This window comes from Drosophila hydei, unplaced genomic scaffold (genome assembly GCF_003285905.1).
Source record: "Drosophila hydei strain 15085-1641.00,03,60 unplaced genomic scaffold, DhydRS2 tig00000243-arrow-arrow-pilon, whole genome shotgun sequence".
NCBI classification, from domain to species: domain Eukaryota; kingdom Metazoa; phylum Arthropoda; class Insecta; order Diptera; family Drosophilidae; genus Drosophila; species Drosophila hydei.
This window is the reverse complement of record NW_022045693.1, coordinates 567,829-585,354: the sequence shown is the minus strand read 5'-3', so window position 1 is coordinate 585,354 and position 17,526 is coordinate 567,829. Positions and strand designations below refer to the sequence as shown.

At 43.2% G+C, this 17,526-nt stretch overlaps 7 protein-coding genes across 10 annotated transcripts; 5 read left to right on the top strand and 2 right to left on the bottom strand.

Moving 5' to 3' along the window:
* Window positions 1-516: 516 nt before the first annotated feature.
* LOC111592821 (uncharacterized protein F13E9.13, mitochondrial) lies at window positions 517-1,614 on the top strand. The gene is made up of 3 exons (XM_023305245.2): window positions 517-659; window positions 722-804; window positions 864-1,614. Exons 1-3 carry the CDS (start codon window positions 584-586, stop codon window positions 1,530-1,532), a joined length of 828 nt encoding a protein of 275 aa, XP_023161013.2. The 5' UTR covers window positions 517-583; the 3' UTR covers window positions 1,533-1,614.
* LOC111592820 lies at window positions 1,547-3,861 on the bottom strand. The gene is made up of 4 exons (XM_023305244.2): window positions 3,648-3,861; window positions 3,021-3,578; window positions 2,411-2,964; window positions 1,547-2,357 (listed from the first exon to the last, which is right to left on the bottom strand). Exons 1-4 carry the CDS (start codon window positions 3,778-3,780, stop codon window positions 1,611-1,613), a joined length of 1,992 nt encoding a protein of 663 aa, XP_023161012.2. The 5' UTR covers window positions 3,781-3,861; the 3' UTR covers window positions 1,547-1,610.
* Window positions 3,862-4,381: 520 nt separating this feature from the next.
* Window positions 4,382-7,172, top strand: LOC111592822 (RINT1-like protein). Its single transcript, XM_023305246.2, has 5 exons — window positions 4,382-4,632; window positions 4,684-5,511; window positions 5,571-5,796; window positions 5,855-6,644; window positions 6,729-7,172. The coding sequence occupies exons 1-5, from the start codon at window positions 4,492-4,494 to the stop codon at window positions 6,913-6,915; spliced, it is 2,172 nt and encodes a 723-aa protein (XP_023161014.1). The 5' UTR covers window positions 4,382-4,491; the 3' UTR covers window positions 6,916-7,172.
* An 864-nt stretch (window positions 7,173-8,036) lies between these two features.
* On the bottom strand, window positions 8,037-10,553 carry LOC111592855 (major facilitator superfamily domain-containing protein 1). 2 transcript variants are annotated; one of them, XM_030223651.1, is made up of 2 exons: window positions 10,352-10,553; window positions 8,037-9,870 (listed from the first exon to the last, which is right to left on the bottom strand). In XM_030223651.1, the coding sequence occupies exon 2, from the start codon at window positions 9,733-9,735 to the stop codon at window positions 8,305-8,307; it is 1,431 nt and encodes a 476-aa protein (XP_030079511.1). In that variant the 5' UTR covers window positions 9,736-9,870; window positions 10,352-10,553; the 3' UTR covers window positions 8,037-8,304. The 2 variants fall into 2 exon arrangements, with proteins under 2 accessions (XP_030079511.1, XP_023161063.1); XM_023305295.2 differs by having other exon boundaries at window positions 10,385-10,553.
* Window positions 10,554-10,669: 116 nt separating this feature from the next.
* Window positions 10,670-11,417, top strand: LOC111592857. The gene is made up of 2 exons (XM_023305297.2): window positions 10,670-10,996; window positions 11,079-11,417. Exons 1-2 carry the CDS (start codon window positions 10,872-10,874, stop codon window positions 11,245-11,247), a joined length of 294 nt encoding a protein of 97 aa, XP_023161065.1. The 5' UTR covers window positions 10,670-10,871; the 3' UTR covers window positions 11,248-11,417.
* Window positions 11,271-15,029, top strand: LOC111592854 (structure-specific endonuclease subunit SLX4). 3 transcript variants are annotated; one of them, XM_023305292.2, is made up of 5 exons: window positions 11,271-11,346; window positions 11,443-11,957; window positions 12,016-12,969; window positions 13,026-13,070; window positions 13,139-15,029. In XM_023305292.2, the coding sequence occupies exons 1-5, from the start codon at window positions 11,285-11,287 to the stop codon at window positions 15,013-15,015; spliced, it is 3,453 nt and encodes a 1,150-aa protein (XP_023161060.2). In that variant the 5' UTR covers window positions 11,271-11,284; the 3' UTR covers window positions 15,016-15,029. The 3 variants fall into 3 exon arrangements, with proteins under 3 accessions (XP_023161060.2, XP_023161062.2, XP_023161061.2); XM_023305294.2 differs by having other exon boundaries at window positions 13,031-13,070; window positions 13,139-13,220; XM_023305293.2 differs by lacking the exons at window positions 11,271-11,346; window positions 11,443-11,957 and having other exon boundaries at window positions 12,872-12,969; window positions 13,031-13,070.
* A 787-nt stretch (window positions 15,030-15,816) lies between these two features.
* LOC111592856 (ADP-ribosylation factor-like protein 5A) lies at window positions 15,817-17,442 on the top strand. The gene has a single exon (XM_023305296.2). It carries the CDS (start codon window positions 16,431-16,433, stop codon window positions 16,968-16,970), a length of 540 nt encoding a protein of 179 aa, XP_023161064.1. The 5' UTR covers window positions 15,817-16,430; the 3' UTR covers window positions 16,971-17,442.
* Window positions 17,443-17,526: the final 84 nt, after the last annotated feature.

The window sequence follows — 17,526 nt, the reverse complement described above, 5'->3', positions numbered from 1 at the left end:
GCAAAAAAACAAAGCGCAGTTACTTACGTGACGTGCATGTTGGGGATTAGCGCATGCACCGAGGATTAAAAATCCGTGTTTGACTCTTAAATTGTTAAATTAATGTGTACCAATCAAATGTACCATTTTATAACGGGTACGAGCTCAATATGTGGCAAATTTGAGTAAATAACCAATTTGCAATAATATTATAATAATAAAATTGTTAAACGTGAAAAGCTTACATATTTTTAATTATAGAAAATGTCTTTAATACCTTTCAGCATGACGATGAATAAATTAATTAATCACACGCGTATATGCTTTTAGATTGTACTTTGATAAAGTTGAGAGTGGATATGAGTTCAATTTGATATTAAAATATTTTCTTGAAACGGTCGGTCTGCGAATCGACTGGGAAATATCCGATATATAAGTGCGATCTAATTTAAATATTAACAGCGGCTAGCGCAGGGCTGCAACACAAAGTACATTCAAACAGGTAGCAAGTGACAACAGTGTTGAGAAAGATGGTAAGAACAGCTGATGCGACCTTTCTTCTCTCTATTTTTGTTATTTTTCGTAATATATATTTAATTTTGTAATGCGACGATTTATTAGCGTGTTTGGTAAAGAAAAATGCAAAATAATTGGCATGATACATGTGGATGCGCTGCCAGGTGAATGCAGCCGAAAAAACCTCACTGAAAAACGATTTTAATATAAGAAAATTCAAATTAAGGCACACCTCGCTATGCCGGCAACTGGAATCAGACCATTGAGAAGGCCAAACACGAGGCAGAGCTGTATAGAAGACAGCAAATGGCAAGCAGACAATGATATAATATATGCAATAATATAATCTATTATGCCGCTTTGTACAGGATGCTGTGCTAATCGAGAATATGCATGACATACCCTATGTGCAGGATCATCACCTAGGTGCTGAAATAGTTTCGTGTATGACAAGGCTGTCTCTGGCAGTGCGCGATATACTGCCAAAGAAGACGCCTTGTGGCGTGCAAGTGCTAGCCTGTGGCAACAAACAAGCCCTGGCCATAGCTAAGGCCTGCCAGCTCCAGTTCATACGCGCCGAAGGCTTTGTCTTCGGTCATGTCGCCGATGAAGGCTATACGGATGCATGTGCCGGCCAGCTGTTGCGCTATCGAAAACAAATTGATGCAGAGAATGTGCTTATCTTTACGGATCTCAAGAAGAAACATAGCTCACACGCCATTACAGCAGACGTAAGCCTGCTGGAAACAGCTCATGCTGCGGAATTCTTTCTCACCGATGGAATTATTGTCACGGGCACAGCAACGGGTCAGGCGGCTAGTCAGACAGATGTGCAGGCGTTAGCCGGCCAGCTGAAGGTGCCACTCATAATAGGCTCGGGTGTAACCAAGGATAACATAAGTCAATATTACACCGATGCACAAGCTGTGATCATTGGCTCTCACTTCAAGCACGACGGCGACTGGCAGCAGGATATCGAAGAGCGGACCGTGGAGGGATTTATGAGCAGGATTAGGGAACTGCGACGCGCCAGCTAACAGCTTGAGTTGATGTAGTAAATGCTTTTATTATGAATTAGATCAGTGATATGATGTGTGACAATATATTTTCTAATTCTAAAAGAGATTGGCAAAAAAGTCATAAATACGTTCCCTTAGCGAAGGAGACTTCATGGCTTCTGCATTGCTTCCACTGCTGGGGAATACAAAGGGCTTCTGCTCATACGCACCTAGCGCATCATCAAACTTGACGCGCTTCTTCTGGGGAACAGCATACAAGGCATCCTCCTCAGTTGATCTTAGAGTCTGTTCGGGTGTTGTCCAGCCACCCCCGACGCCGCCACTTTTTTGACTGCCTCCACTCGAGCGCAATGGAAAGAGCACATCACGAAAGTTGCCATCGCCCATGTCCGCATCAAACAGATCCTCACGCTTGATGGCCGTGGGTATTGTATTGTCCACGTTGTGAGCACGGAAATATGACTTCGAGTCGGAGTAGCGACTGGCAAAACCATAACTAGGATCCGAATCAAGTGTCTGGCTGTTAGTCGGCTTGCTACGCTTCAATATGCTACGCAAGTTGTTGGTCTTATCGCCGCCGCCTGTGGCAATCATTTTGTATAGCTTGGAGATGCGATTCTCCTTGCTAGCGGACAGGTGCTCCTCTTTGATACGCAGCTGCACGGTGGGCGGCGGTGGCGCAGGACGCTTCACAGTCACGGACAAAGTGGACGTGGACGGTTGTGGCATTTGCTGCGAGTACTTGCGCTTGCGTGGGAAGCAAATGTGATTACCCATTGACTCATTGCCCTCCTCATCAGAATCCGTGCTGCGATTCTTGTTGCGAAAAACAGTCTCATAATCCTGTAAAGCAAACCGATTATAAAGCTGTCACAGCTGAAATTTCTATTACTCACGCATTTGCGCTTGTTGGGACTCAGTACATAGTCGGCACCAAATTTCTTCATATCCTTTTTGCGGATGGGCGTACGTTTGCTGGAATCTTTGCGCAATGTCTTGCGGCACTGCACATGCAGGTCGATGGCATCCCGTATGAAGCCCACCCAGGTGCGTGACACCTGTAGATCATCGCAGCCAAAGATGATGCCATCGCTCTGGCAGCTCAACTTGAAATTTCCGGGCATCATTTCATAAACTTTGCACTTCTTTAGTGGAAAAATGCAACAGCATTCGAGCGAGTTCTCCACTTGGGTGTTAGGCGTACGTTCCTTGATCACCTTGCAATACATAAATATGTCCGACATGAGCACACAATACCGCTTGATCGGCTGCCCTTTGTGCGTAATCTTGTAGAGCATGCCCTCCTTGATGACACGTCGCGAAGGCTTCACAATGTTGGGCGTGCGGTTGACAAGCGAATTCTGGAGATGTATCAAATACTGGGTTATTTCCTGCTCCTCCACGCAGGCATTAATGTGTGAGGCCGTTGCCTCGATCTCCTTGACAGATTCTGTTAAAGAAAACGTTGAAATCATCTGCGGAAATTGTTATTAATTCAGAAGTTACCCTTCAGGAGCTTATAGTCCGCATCGGCTGGACTGGTGTAGAGCAGCACCTGTTCCAGCAGCAACTTGTAGCGTGGCACTCTCTGTATGGGCACAATCATCAAGGAATTTAGCTTACGCTGCACCTCCGGTCGGCTCTCATTCTCCTCCAGAAATTTGCGAAAAACTGGATTCTTGCTAATCAGATCTTGTAATATGAACAATGCACCACGGTAGTCAAACGCATAAACAGAGTAGAGTTTGAAGAATGGAGCCATCTTGAGGAACGCATGTGCCACATTCTCCATATTGGCTTCCAGCTCGCGTAGGAACTCGCCATTCAAATTGTGTATCATCTCGATTTGACCAAAAAGTGCTGTATGATTGGCGGCATCGATGATAGCCTGTTCCTTGAGCGGGCGCACAAAGTATTTCATTAGCAGCTCCAGCTGCTCCAAGTAGGATTTCTCCGACGTGATAATCTCTTCTACTGCCTGCAGACGGAAGCCGATGCGTTTGCCTGCTTCCGGATTGGGTGAACCAATGGGGCTGCTGGAGTTGCTGTCCAGCATAGAACACACTGATAGAGACAAAGACACAAATTAGAAGGATTGTTTTGTGTTTGGCTTGGGCACGCCCCTTCGCTTACCTTTTTTACGCGACTTGGCTGTCAAAAGGTTTCGCTCTTGCAAAACCTGACGTAGCTCGCGGCTAAAACTGAGCGGCGTGTGCGGCGAGCATGCAACACCTTGGGTGTGGCTCTTTTGTTTTGGCGTAAACATTTTCACCTCAAATTTTCCGCAACACGACGAAAAAGTTAATGCAACGCGACGCCAACTGCAACACCTGCTGGCGGCTGTGTTTGAAAATTGCCATTCACTGGTAATGTCAACAAATGTCTTATCGGTATCGATTAAAATGCAGCAAAAACAGCCAGCTCTCACTTGTATCGAAACAACGCAAGTTAATTTACCTCATGCGATATAGAAGAGAAACGAACGAGCACAACGAGCACAAAGAGATATCTATCGTGGGTTTATGCCTGAAGCAGGTAGTAAAGTAATTTTAGTTTGGCGCCACATGTAAACTCACTCATTATTCAGCCATACAGCAGGTAGTGGAATTTGAGTATGGCGCGAAAATGCAACGAGCAAAGAGTATGACAAGGTCTACCGCTCTCAAGCATTAGTCAGCCTACACCAGGTAGTTGAATAAATGCTTGTGTTCTTAGTTTAACTTTGGAGCTTCGAGTAGAACAACCACTAAACCGATCCATAGCCCATTTGTTTAATAATTATTGTTCGTTTTAGTAGTTCAGATTTGGCGCCACAACTGGAATTAAACAAATGAACTATGAACTACATTAACTAGTTCACTCTTTAAATTTAGTAACTGCAGCCATGGTTCTGTAGTGACTGCATCAACAATTATTTTTATACGTGTTCATAGCCCAATTATATGTTTTAAACTTTTATTTGAATGCACCCCATACAATGCACGGAAAGCTGAGTGAACTGGAACAACGTATTGCTGCGCGGCTCAACGAAAAGATCGGCAAAGATGCCAATCAGCTGCATCGAGCTGCTCTGCTCGTAGATGATTCCAAGCAACGTTTGCAATCGATCAGCCAGAACGTGAGTACAAATACTAATATTGCAGCATATATAATTGCTTTAGCCTTTCAGCTCAACTATGAAGAACCACTTAACGTGTCCAGCTACAAGTCAGCGCTCCAATGCCAGCAGCAGGTCTGCGAGAGCATCGACTTCGAGCTGGAGAAACTTTCGCAATTCAGCGCGAAACTGAAACAGAAGCTGAAGGAGTGTCAGCCGGCTCTGGAGGGCGTCGCAGAGGATCTGCAGCAGGTTCGACAGCTACAAAATGTGACACAATACTTGCGCCTTGTACAAGATATACAAGAGATCAGCGCAGCCTTAGGTGGCGCCATCAATGGTAAAGACGAGGCTAAGCTGGTCAACATCTATCTAACGCTATACGAGGGAAATGACTGCGAGCACAGTGTGGTGGGTCGATTGCAGGCAGTGCAAGCCAATCATCTTAAGTCCTACGCTGAATCCACAGCCATCTATTGGCACAAGCTGCTACTGCAACGTCTCTCTAGCGAGTTTGAGGCTGTGCTCAAGGCGATGCGCTGGGCGCATTTGGAACAGCAGTCGGTTAACTATTCGCCCAGTCGTGACACTGCCAAGGCGCAACTGCTCGCCGAATATATGTTCCTCATCAAATCACCAGCTGAGGAGCATGCTAAGCTGCAGACAATCACCTCCAGCATTGTGTGCCCGCCCATTAGTCAGGTGGTTCAGCTGCTGTTGGCTCCGTATCGCCAGCGTTTCATGTTCCATTTCACAGGAACGCGGCAAACGAATCGATTGGACAAGCCCGAATGGTTCTACACGCAGATCTTAAACTGGGGCAAACAAACGCATTTCTTTGTGGGAAAAACGTTTCAGCCAGCGGCCATGAAGGCGGGCAAATTGGACTATAATCTTAGAGTAAATCGAATCGATAATTTAATTTCCTGTAATCCATACTAAATGATTGTCTATTCTAGCTGGAATTCATGCGAGGCCTGGTGCAGTTGACTATTGAAAAGCTGGCCGCGGATATTGAGCAAATTGCGCAGGATGAGAATCTGTTTGCTCATCTGCTGGATGAGACGCTAGCCTTTGAGGCAGAGCTGCGTGAGACCTTCGGCTATCCGGCTAGCTTTCCCAGCGCCATTTCCGTGCTCACTCAGCCAATGTATTTGCTTCGGTGGATATCGCTAGAGGAGCAATGTAAATTGTTACGTAGAATAGGCTTAGCAAATTATGTTTAATTTTTGGTTGTTTTCAGTTTGCGCAGAGAAAATGGATCAAATATTGCAGGCGGAGACGCCGTTTCAGCTAATTGATCCTAATACCTATGAGGATGATCTAAAGATACCGAAATGTGCCGATCAGTTTATGCGCCTGCTGGACGCCATTAAGGATCGTTATTATGCGCTCATACAGCCCGGCCATCAGTTGCAATTCCTTCAACTGCAGTTGGAGCTAATTGACAGCTTTCGACGGCGACTCGTACAGCTGCACAGCAGTGGAGCTGTGGCCAGCCTGCCCGTACTGAATGCCATCAATTACTTGATTATGGTGCTGCGTGAATGGGGTGAAAATGTGCACTATTTGCATTTGCATGCCGCGCTGGCTGGGCCAAATGCCAGTGAAATCAATTCGGTGTTCGAACATCCCGTCGCCGAGCTGGAGCACTGGGCACGCCAGCTAATGAAGAATCTGGCCAACAAGGCAGTGAACGAGATGAAGGCAAAGTCAATGAACTATCGACACGACTGCTGGCCCAGCATGCCCGAGCAGAATAGCCGCGAACCTTTCATACTCTCGCCCAGTGGCGGGGAAATGTTCCAAGTTTTAGTCACGCTTTTGCACAATTTGGAACGTGAACTGTCCTCCAATTTGTTTAATCAGACGCTGCGTCTAATGGCCCAGCAGATCGACGACTTCATACTGGAGAATATGGTATTAAATACGAGGTTCTCAACTGCAGGTGCTGCCCAATTCAATTACGATATGACGCTGCTCTTTGCGCTCTTCGGTCAATACACACGACGGCCCGAGCTGCTCTTCAAGCGGTGAGTCATGACCGCTTCGTAGTCGTCATTCAAGCTCTTGCTAAATATGATATTTATTTAAATCATTATATCGTTATATTTCAGCATTCATGACGCTGGCAAATTGCTGACAGCGGCAAGGGGCACAGCTTTACTGCTGCTCGAGACTTTGCGCGGCGGGCAAACGGCAGAGGAGAAGACGAAGCCACTGCATGAGCTCCGCGTGCTCGGCCTGGACAGCAAACAATGCATCGAGGTGCTCGAACGACGGACAGACATTAAAATGTTTTAAATAAAGCAAACGTGGAACTTTTTCTACAAACTGCGAAGCAAAACGTTGTGATCGATTCGGGCAATGCCTACATAGAGCATTCGAAAATGTGGGTTGACTTTCAGATAAGGCAATTACACATTGAATTAGCATTATTAGCATAAGCTTTAAAGCGTAATATAAGTTGATAGCATTTAAAGTTTCTCTGCTAATAAGTTTTTGATTGGAAAAACTTAATTGTTAGCTAATGCCGAATGCCTTTGTATATATTTTTGGGAATATGATTGTTAAAGCCAGTTCTGAGCTATGGACAATGTTTGTCAATTGGCTCTAGAACTTATATATATATATATATTACTATCAATGAACTTTTGTTACTCTAGAGCAGATTATTATTTCTATCAAGTATTCATATGTTCACTTCTGGGGTTCAACCACAGAGTTTTTGATTGATAAACTTAGATACTATATAGTAAAAAATTGATTACACAAAATAATTGAATTAAACTAGGAAATAATATAGTTCCATATGCTAACCAGTTGTCAGTAATATATTTATCTCATTCTTATATAGTTACCATAGCCACTATCGGTCAACACTTGAAAGTTTATGGAAAAGTTCTTTATTATTTCAGCTATGCTGACCTGATTCAACAATTGCAATCTTGTCTATACTTCCAATATAGTATATGTAGAAGTCTGCTTTAACTCACATTTCTAATGGGAACAATCAGTAAAATGAGCTTTATCATCTAGCAGGCGTATGACTAATGTGGACTTTGTGTAAACAGACTTTCGTCAGTTCCCTAGGTAATATATATAGATATAATTTCTCTTCTTTAAAAATATTTCCCCAGACCTCTACATTCCAGTTCCCAGGAAGTAAACCAATTCAAGAAAACAACAATCAATTTAGCTATACCGTTATCAACATACATATATATTTATACATATATATATCTTTTTTGCTATACAATATGGGAGTGTAAGAAATATTAGTGAATTGAAAAGACAATTATATGGAATATCAGTGATTTATTGTTAAACATTTTTACTTAAACAGAGATTTTATTTAATTTAAAATTTGTAAAACATGTACACAAAAGATTAACATGCAGTAATTGTATTAATAATAAATCGCTCTAAAAATACATAAATGTAATATATATATAATATGTAAATCTGTCTGTGTGTGTGTGTACTTTCTTTTTGACAAACAATTCCGATTAGTAAATACCTAGCGATACACTGTTCGCTCATCACATTGGCAAAGATCAACATAGACCCGTCTTTTCACAGAGTTTGTAAAAATGAGACCCGCATTTGGGGCCCTTGAATAAGCAAATTAATAATAAAAAGAATTATCGCAAGGCGGCCCTTCCATACAGGATGCTGGCCTATTGTAATTCCTTATTCAAAATTCTGATAATTGGCCGAATTGATAAATGACGCCCGTTGAGCTGGGCTCATGTTGAGATTGCCGCGATGCTTCTTGTCATAAGCCCAGATCACGCTGGTGGCTATTAGGGCAAGTGTTAGCCAGCCCATGAAGAATAGCTGCACCCAGGTATGATCGTCTTTGCTCTGATCGGCTATGATGCCAGCGATAATGGTGATGACAGCCAGGCCGAGATTCTGTACGGATTGACAAAAGCCGTAGGCGGTGCCCAGTTGATATTCGGGAATGATGAGCGCTACCAAGGGCCAGAGACTGGCAGCCAACATGGAATATGATAAGCCCATTATAATCATGCCCACATAGGGTGTCACTTGGGTAAACGTGAGCAGCAGATGTGCCGCAATCGTTGTGATCGTAGCCGTCATCACCCAGGTGACATTCCGGCCCAGTTTGTCGATGATGAAGCCAAAGATAGGCGAAGACACTGCAGCAATTAGATAGACCAGCGAGTCGACAGTGTTTGCCTCCGCCTCCGTATAGCCGAAGCGATCCATGAAGAACTTCTGGCCGAGCGCAATAAATGGAAAGATGGCCACATAATAGGCAACACAAATGATCGAGACCATCCAGTAGGGCGCCTTGAATGTGAAAACATCCGTTAGCTTGGGTATTTCCCCGGAGGGATTATTGTTGCGCTGTGTGATCCGTTCCGCCCGCTTGTCCATCCAGCCCAGCACGAGGGCACACATCAGCGACATTACACAGGTGACCGTGGCCAGCAACAGTACGACGCCAAGGCCACGATATCCCTCATAGAACTTGCTCACATAGTTATAGATCGGTTGCATGACCCAAAAGTTGACGGTGCTGCCAAATCGAGCAACTGAGAGCTGCAGACCGAACACCATGTTCAACTCCTTGCCCTTGAACCAGAGCACAGCATAACTGTTCTGTGCCACTGCTAACGATTCGGCGCCAATGCCAAAGATGAATCGGCCGAGTATCATTAGCCAAAAGGTGTTAAAAAGCGCTCCGCTGGCAAAGATTAGCTGACCCACCAGCAAGATAAGCATATAGATAATCGTGCCCAGACGTATACCAAATAGACGATCAATCAGAAATCCACCTACGAAGCAGAGTACGACATTGGGCCACGAGTAGATCGAGTAGATGAGCGTAAACTGTGTCGCACTCAGATCCAACTCCCTCTTGAAGACCGATTGCAAGGCGCCCGGATTATCGTAACAAAAGTACGAGCCGAAGCCGAGCAGGCACATAAATACCAGCGCCTGGAATCGATGACAGGTGCTCGTTGGCATGCAACAGCCGCCGGAGGGTAGAGCCAACTCATTATCCTGGCGTCCACGATCCGCGCTCGGAGTCTCCTCGTTGACTGCCAACTCCTCGTTGTCCACGATGCGTTCCTCGTCCTCCCGAGCCATGACTAAGCGGCTCGATAGACACAATTGCACTGAATGGATAAATAATGATCCGTCTCTGACTGCGCACAAAAGGGCGTTTTTTAAAAACAAAAACAAAAGTTGATATCGAAATTTGTTTTCGTTATTCGCAGATTTCTGTAAAAGAAAACAAAAAATTACCTATGCTGTCGAAGGCCAAATACCCTAACAGGCATTATTTGCATATTTAAATCTAACTCCTATTCAATTGATTTTGTGAGAGATTGTTAGTATTGTTCTTATACTTTAGTATTATTATTTATAACTTTGATTTTACTTTATAATATTATATATAAATATTACATTTCAATATAAATTTCCGATATTTCATATACTTCATATCATACTCAGCATTCTTTCTTTTGACAGTGTGTATAAATGCCGTTGTATCTGGTTACGGTCTCTAACACCCACACACACAAACAAACAATTTTAGTTGCGATTGTATGTGTTCGTGTATTTTTCAACTCTTTTGCTTTGTCTGTTTGTTATCGCATTCGTTTATATTGTTTTTGCTGTACTCTGTACTCTTCTCTTTGTCTATAGTTTTGATACTTGTTATTGTGTGCGTTGTAGTTTACGCATAAGTTTTTCTTACATTCTCTTATCACTTATTTAGTGCTGCACTTACATCGATTGCTTCTCTGTTTTAAATCATACACACAACACACTTAATTCGCAAAACATTGACTGTTATGCACCTGAACTTTATTAGCGTTCAAATAAAACTAAATTCGATTTTCAATTCTCTCCTACGCTGTGCGCTAATTAACGTTAATTACTTATGACATGAATATAACCGTTACGGTTACCGAGTACTTGTAAGCCAGGGTTACAAAATATAATTCATATATAAACAAATATTGTTATGAAAAGGCATTAGTTCTCTTATGTTAATTTAAAAAAAATACATAAATGTCGATTTTATTGTTATTTTTAGCATTTGTCAGCTTTGTGAATATCTAAAGTTGTATTTAACTTGTGCATCCACGTTCATTTCTTGTGCAACCCTGGCCAGCATTGGCGTTTCATCACCTTTATGTTGTTTAGCCGCTAATTGTTGCACATAGAAAATGTATTTAATTATATAATCGCGCTAAACTCAGGTAAACACGGTAATGGCATCTATTGATACTAGCAAGCGCAAACCCCGACGCACACAAGGTACACCATCCTATCAGTATCGTAATCGTTTTGCCTGCGCTATTCTGGCGGTCGGTACGGTGCTCTTCGGTCTTTGGAGGCAAGTAGAAGGCTGCAAAATACTGTGCCGCATTGCTGATCAACTTGCAAACGTTCAACTAATTTATATATTTCCTTTCCAGTCTGACGCCCATGCAACGCATTGTCAACGAAAGGCTGTACAAGGATCTGGCCACAGTCACCGAAGAGGAGAAGGATCGTAAGGCCTTGTTCGAATTTGCTGCCCCGCGTCCTGGCAAATACATCCGACAGGCCATTGATGAGGGCGAGCATTTGCGTACGGAACGTTAAGAAGATAATATAAATAACATAAATATATAAATGCAAAATGGACGGACGAACACGGCGAGCAAACTTTCAGAAACTACAAACCGCGAACTCCAAGCAGCGGTAGGTCGGGCTATGGAACCTCAATTAGTTGTGTTTCAGTTTACTAATAAAATGTTCTAGTTGTACTAAAACTCTTGTTTCTTTTACTACTTTAAGCTCCAGTACGGCAAGCACGGTGCCAATGACATTATCCGAGTATTTCGATCATGCTGAGAGTCCGAGCAATACTCTAGCACCCGAGGCCGCGGGACAGGAGCCACTCTTTGCAGAGCCCAGTAAGAAGCGGACACGAGGGAGCCACGAGGATAAGCCTGCTGCTGTGGCTAAGCCCAAGAAAGCGCCTAAGCTGAAAAGCAGTGCAACTCAGAAAAGAGCTCGGGGCGGCGGACGCAGCAAGCAGCCCAGCATAAGCAACTTTCTACGCAACGAGCAGCTCTTCTCAGAGGTCACAGCACAGCACTGCATGGCAGACAACTTTAGTCCCGATGACATTGAAATGGCGTTGGCCTTGTCCAAATCAGAAGCAGAGAAACATGGACGACTACGTCTGCAGGATACGGAAGACGAGCGGGAGGAAGTGGTTAATCTTATTGATGATACAGCGCATCAATCAACCGATAATATACGACGCAAGCTGCAAAAATATGGCTTTCGTACGGCTGCTAAGGAGGGTGAGTCAATCAAGCAACAAAGAATGCTTCAAAAATCCTAATTAACTACTTTTTCTAGAATATAATGTGCTTACCTTTGCTGCCTTGCCAACACGTGGCAAACGCTGCAAATGGGCAAATAAATTTACGCCCCTTACACTACGCAATCCGGCAGAGCAGCTGAAAAAGTTGCAGGCCAAGGTAGATGCTCTAATGAAGCAACAGGTGCGCACCAAGCTGCCAAGCGCAGAACTTCGAATGCCATTCGAGTTGATCAGCAAACGTCTGCTTCAATTGGAAGCCAAAGCTGAGCGATGTATTGTCCATGAACCAAGCGAAGAGTCCCTCACAAATTTATCTGAATATTATGTGCAGGATTTAATCGAAATCAGTCGTACACCTGCGCACCATTTGCTGAAGAACTGGGCAGTTATACCTGGACGAGATTTATCGCCGAAGCCAGAAGGTGCTGCTGGCTTGCGTAGAAAGCAGCAATTGGAACGGGTCTACGAAGAGCTAGAGGCGCATTTTGGTTCAGCTGCTGAGCAGCAAGAATTGGATGAGCTGGAAAAGCTGGTGGCAGACAATATGATACAGGATAATAGCCAAACGTTAGCTGATGTTGCTGAGCAGGATCAAACCCTACTGGCAGTTGAAAGAAGTGAAATTCGAACTGAAAATGTAATACAGGAGCAGAGCGAAGTGGCAGAGGCCGAAGTGAAAATCACGTTAAGCGAGGCGAGTCCTTTAAAGGAGCCGCCAGACAAGCGAGCCAAGATGATGCAAAAAGCTGAGGAGTTAAGTAATGATAAGGAGAACACACAACCCACTTCGTCGGCTCTACTTAGTTTGCCCACGCAAACCACACGCTGCACTTCACCCGATCTATTTGCGGATTCGGATGAGGATGATGAAAAGACGACATCAGCCACAGGCAGCGCAGCTATTGAGATGCACAACTTTTCTATGAAGGTCTACAAGAACATAAGCACAACCGATATAAATAGCTATGAAGTCTATTCCAGTGATGAAGGTAAAGCAATGGAATCAAACAGAATAGAATTTTTAATAAAAATGAATTTGTTTCAGTGAAGACTGTAAAAGATGCTAAAGCGGAGCACGAAACTGTTGAAAGTAAGCATTATCCATTCTTCATTTGAATTCTAATGATGCTAAAGTATATTTTGGACTTTTCTACACAGATAACTTTATAGATTTGACACAGAAGTCAGATTCATCCGATGCCGCAGTGGAAACCACCTCAAGTAAATCTTTTTTCGAGCAACACATTTTTCCGCAAAGCCCAACCATAAACTTCGATAATGATATTGAGTTATACGAACAGCCGGAACATTGTGAAATCTCTGATGAATTGTATGCCAAATATGGCAGACCATCAAGGCAGACTAAAGCAGACTCAACGGATCATTCCTTTAAAATAAGCACCGCTACAGCTTCTCCTGTTGACACAGACTCAACGCTCAGCTTTAGTCACTTGGAAAATACCAAAGTTGCCTTCAGTTTAACGCAATCGCCAGGACAGCTGGAGGCCAGCTTCAAGAGTCCTTTGAGTCGACGTAGCAACTCCTTTGCTGATAAGCCCATTTCGCCATTTACTACTCCACTGAGTCACTCAAATGCCGCGAGCATTGACTTAACGCAAGACAGTGGCGATGATAATGATGATGATGCTGATGATGATGATGATGCTGGTGTTCTGCTCTCTGATGATGAAATCAACTATTCGATTTGGAAGGCGGGCAAACCATCAGATCAGCAGCTAAGCAGTGACAGCAGCGACAGTGGCAGCACTCATAGTTCGCCTTTGAAAAAGACTAAAAGTGTGCCTTTTTTTAAGACTATGGATGATTTGGATGCTTATTTGGATAGCTGCGCGGCGACATCCAGCAACTCACGCTCTCCAAACAAGAGCGCATTGAGCAAAGAACGCGCTGAGTTTGGCATAATGGATGCAGCAATCTCTCAACCGTTTACACTTTCTCAGCTTCAGAGTACGCAAGCGAAAGCTGACTCACCGCGGGGTTCTGTTGACTGGACGGATGCATCCTTTCTGGACACGCCTCCGGAGTCGCGCATAAAACCTTTCTCCAGCAGCAGCACTAACAAATTTAAAGAGCTGCTCAACGAAGTCTCTGAATCAGCTGAGGATTTCGATGAATTCGATCGTATGGTGTTTCAATCAGACGGTAAGGATGCAGCCAATGATGTGCCTAGTGGCCTGGATCGCCTGCTGCTGGGTGAGATCAATATAGACAATTTGCCAGAGTCTGTGCCCTCCTCTGCGCCATCTGTGCCACCTGTGGAACCAACTACTCCACTTGCTGCTGACCAATTGGAGGTGAATGGTCAGGTGTACAATGTGCGCATCTGTAAATCACCTAAGCCAGACTTTGTTCTCATGACAGAGTCTGAGCTAATGCAGCAGCTGTACAACTATGGCATTAAACCTCTGAAACGTAAACAGGCTGTCAAACTGCTGGAATATATATATAATCAGACGCATCCCATTATGCTGCCGCTTGCAGAGGAGCCGCAACAGCCACTGCCACTGCCGCGCTCAAAATCGACGCCAGTCACCGGAGGCAAAGGCAAATCTACCCACGTTCGGCTGCTTCAGGCAGACAGCACCGATTGCCTCACGCCTGCCGAGGCTGACTACCAACCGAGTCTCAAGTTTCGTGATGCCTCTGGATCGGAGCTGTTGCGTTTCTCACAGTCCAACCCGGTAGAGCTCTGCGATGAATTCGAGTTCTACGTGCTGCAGACGAATGTCACCAAGAAGACGCCACAGCCGCTGTTGCCACTACACATAGCCTGGCACAATTTGCTCTGCGCCAATCCCAGCCTGCATGAAAGTGTGCTAATGTTTGAGCCCATCGACTTACAGGACATCTATCTATATCTGAAGCAGCTGGGTCATCGCTACGACCCCAAGGATCTCAAGTGCTTCTTTGACAGACGCTGCATCATCTTCCGCTATGAGCTGGCACCGCCCAGCAATCCGACTCAACGCCACATTCGAAAACCCAAGTCCAAAAAGCCCAGTGGAAAATCCTAGAAACTTAGCTTTATCTCTAGATATTTGTATTATATTAAACCATGCTTAGTTATTCTTCATTGCTACATTTATTAAGTCTTTAAATGTAAATCTTGTTTAAGCAATTGTTGCTTGGGCCATTTTGCCTAACTGTAATTATGAAACACTGAATTTTTTTTATCTATTAATTTTTTTTAACAAATTTCGAAATATACGAATCGTTTGTTGCGCTAAAAATGTATATTAGCAATCAATCCATCGATGACAACCTCCATCACGTGATCCACGTTGGGCGTAGGCAACAGATCATCCATCATACAAATTTCATTTTTGGTATATTTGTCGATATTCACGAAACGCGACTTGGCTTTCTTCCTTTTCAAAAACACTTCACATTTTTCGGCCATTATCTCATTAAATTCCAGATCCATTTCGAGGTCCGTTATGGGATCAGTTAGAAACTGGTGACACGTAAGAAAGGTCTCCAGGACATTCATCTTAATAACGGTAGGGAAATAGAAAAACTTTCAATTTTTTTTTTGAAAATATTTTCGAAGCAGTTCGGAACTTAGTCACACATAAAGTGTCAAAAGTTATATTTGGAGAGTGTATATAACATACGAAATTTGTGGAACAACATTGTTTAACATAAAAGTGCTTAATATATAATATTAATTAAAATATGAGTGCATAAAGTTGTTTTGGTTTTGACAATTCGTTAGTAAAACTGCAATTAGAGAGATAGAATTTGCTTGCATACATATTGCTTATATATGCTAGCTAGTATGCTTAGGAGATACTGTTTCAGACATATTCTAAATTGCCTCTATTGATTTAACATTACAATGTTAAATTTAAAAATTAATTAAAAGAGTTCGTTACTAACAGTGCCGATTGTATGAGTTATCGATAAGGTAGTGCTTTAAGTATCGCAACATCGTGACGACGACTTATCGATATGCTGTTCACATATCTAGCTGAAATCGTGAGCAAATTTTTTGTTTCAGCACAAAAAACTAAAGCAAAGCCTACCTAAATCGTCGTGCTAATATAATAACAATAACAACAAGTGTTTGGGCCCAGTGATTAAAAGTGACCAAAACATATAGAAAAGGAACTGAAAGAACAGCAAAGTGCAGTGTGGTGTGTGGTGCGTAAACCAGACAAGCTGAGAGTGAGTGCATAATTTACAGTTGGCCTTCCGCTGCGCAACAACAAAGGCATCGTGAACGACGACCCACACGCTTACGCACACACTGACGCACTCGCACACACACCATTACAGTGTGAAACGGGCGTTTGTACATATGCATATATGCGCATAGATTGCGATACCTGTGATTGTGTGTTGTTTGTCACCAATTAACAACAAATACGTTCACTTCCACACACATATACACACCCGCGTGCGCGCTAAAACTAACAATAATTTGGAGATGGGGCTACTGCTGTCGCGTCTCTGGCGTATGTTTGGCAACGAGGAGCACAAACTGGTAATGGTTGGCCTTGACAATGCGGGCAAAACAACAATATTGTATCAGTTTCTGATGAACGAAGTTGTCCACACGAGTCCCACGATTGGCTCCAATGTCGAGGAAGTGGTCTGGCGGAACATACACTTTCTAGTGTGGGACTTGGGTGGCCAGCAGAGTTTGCGTGCCGCGTGGAGCACATACTACACCAATACAGAACTCGTGATAATGGTGATCGACTCAACGGATCGCGAACGTTTGGCTGTTACACGCGAAGAGCTCTATCGGATGCTGCAGCACGAAGATCTGAGTAAAGCCAGCCTGCTCGTCTATGCCAACAAACAGGATCTAAAGGGATCAATGTCAGCGGCCGAAATCTCCAGGCAACTGGATCTCACGTCCATCAAGAAACACCAATGGCACATCCAAGCGTGTTGTGCGCTAACGGGCGAGGGATTGTATCAGGGCTTGGAATGGGTTGCGCAGCGCATTAAAAACAAATGACAGACAAACAGGCAGACGCAGATACAGACGCAGCTAGTTTATAGTTAAACAATTAATTTAGGCAAATAAATCAATTTTTTATATAATTAATTGTAAATGTAAAGACATAACTAATTATACGAATGAGAAAGCGAAATCGAAAGCAAGAGCGAGAGCGAAAGCGAAATGTCGAAAGAGAATTGTTTGAAGAGAAGCTTCACACACTTATGTATGTCAAAAAAGCCCCTCAATAAAATTAAATATATATTATGTATATGTATATGTTATGAACTAAGCAGCCAATTAAATAACTTCCAATAAATTTATAAAATAAACAAGTTTTTATTTACGAAAATTTCGGTTTTTAAATACAGAATTGGACGTATTTTATTTGCTCTGTTATCAAAGAGAACGAATGAGGAGTACATGAATTCTAATTGACGTTGTTCTTGTTCTTGTTGTTTGTGTAATGTGATGTGTGAGATTGTTTTGTACTCTAGCCACCAAAATAAATACAAATATAAATATATATATATATATATATATATATAGATATATATATATATATATATATATA

Excerpts from the sequence above, each read along its gene's own strand:
- LOC111592821 (XM_023305245.2), top strand. The coding sequence starts at position 584 with ATGCGACGATTTATTAGCGTGTTTGGTAAAGAAAAATGCAAAATAATT. Across the intron at positions 660-721 it reads ACATGTGGATGCGCTGCCAG|GCACACCTCGCTATGCCGGC; the intron begins GTGAATGCAGCC and ends ATTCAAATTAAG. Across the intron at positions 805-863 it reads TGTATAGAAGACAGCAAATG|GATGCTGTGCTAATCGAGAA; the intron begins GCAAGCAGACAA and ends CGCTTTGTACAG.
- LOC111592820 (XM_023305244.2), bottom strand. The coding sequence starts at position 3,780 with ATGTTTACGCCAAAACAAAAGAGCCACACCCAAGGTGTTGCATGCTCG. Across the intron at positions 3,579-3,647 it reads AGCCAAGTCGCGTAAAAAAG|TGTGTTCTATGCTGGACAGC; the intron begins GTAAGCGAAGGG and ends TGTCTCTATCAG. Across the intron at positions 2,965-3,020 it reads GGACTATAAGCTCCTGAAGG|AATCTGTCAAGGAGATCGAG; the intron begins GTAACTTCTGAA and ends TTTCTTTAACAG.
- LOC111592822 (XM_023305246.2), top strand. The coding sequence starts at position 4,492 with ATGCACGGAAAGCTGAGTGAACTGGAACAACGTATTGCTGCGCGGCTC. Across the intron at positions 5,512-5,570 it reads AATTGGACTATAATCTTAGA|CTGGAATTCATGCGAGGCCT; the intron begins GTAAATCGAATC and ends TGTCTATTCTAG. Across the intron at positions 5,797-5,854 it reads GATATCGCTAGAGGAGCAAT|TTTGCGCAGAGAAAATGGAT; the intron begins GTAAATTGTTAC and ends GGTTGTTTTCAG.
- LOC111592855 (XM_030223651.1), bottom strand. The coding sequence starts at position 9,735 with ATGGCTCGGGAGGACGAGGAACGCATCGTGGACAACGAGGAGTTGGCA.
- LOC111592857 (XM_023305297.2), top strand. The coding sequence starts at position 10,872 with ATGGCATCTATTGATACTAGCAAGCGCAAACCCCGACGCACACAAGGT. Across the intron at positions 10,997-11,078 it reads GTGCTCTTCGGTCTTTGGAG|TCTGACGCCCATGCAACGCA; the intron begins GCAAGTAGAAGG and ends TTTCCTTTCCAG.
- LOC111592854 (XM_023305292.2), top strand. The coding sequence starts at position 11,285 with ATGGACGGACGAACACGGCGAGCAAACTTTCAGAAACTACAAACCGCG. Across the intron at positions 11,347-11,442 it reads ACCGCGAACTCCAAGCAGCG|CTCCAGTACGGCAAGCACGG; the intron begins GTAGGTCGGGCT and ends TACTACTTTAAG. Across the intron at positions 11,958-12,015 it reads TCGTACGGCTGCTAAGGAGG|AATATAATGTGCTTACCTTT; the intron begins GTGAGTCAATCA and ends TACTTTTTCTAG.
- LOC111592856 (XM_023305296.2), top strand. The coding sequence starts at position 16,431 with ATGGGGCTACTGCTGTCGCGTCTCTGGCGTATGTTTGGCAACGAGGAG.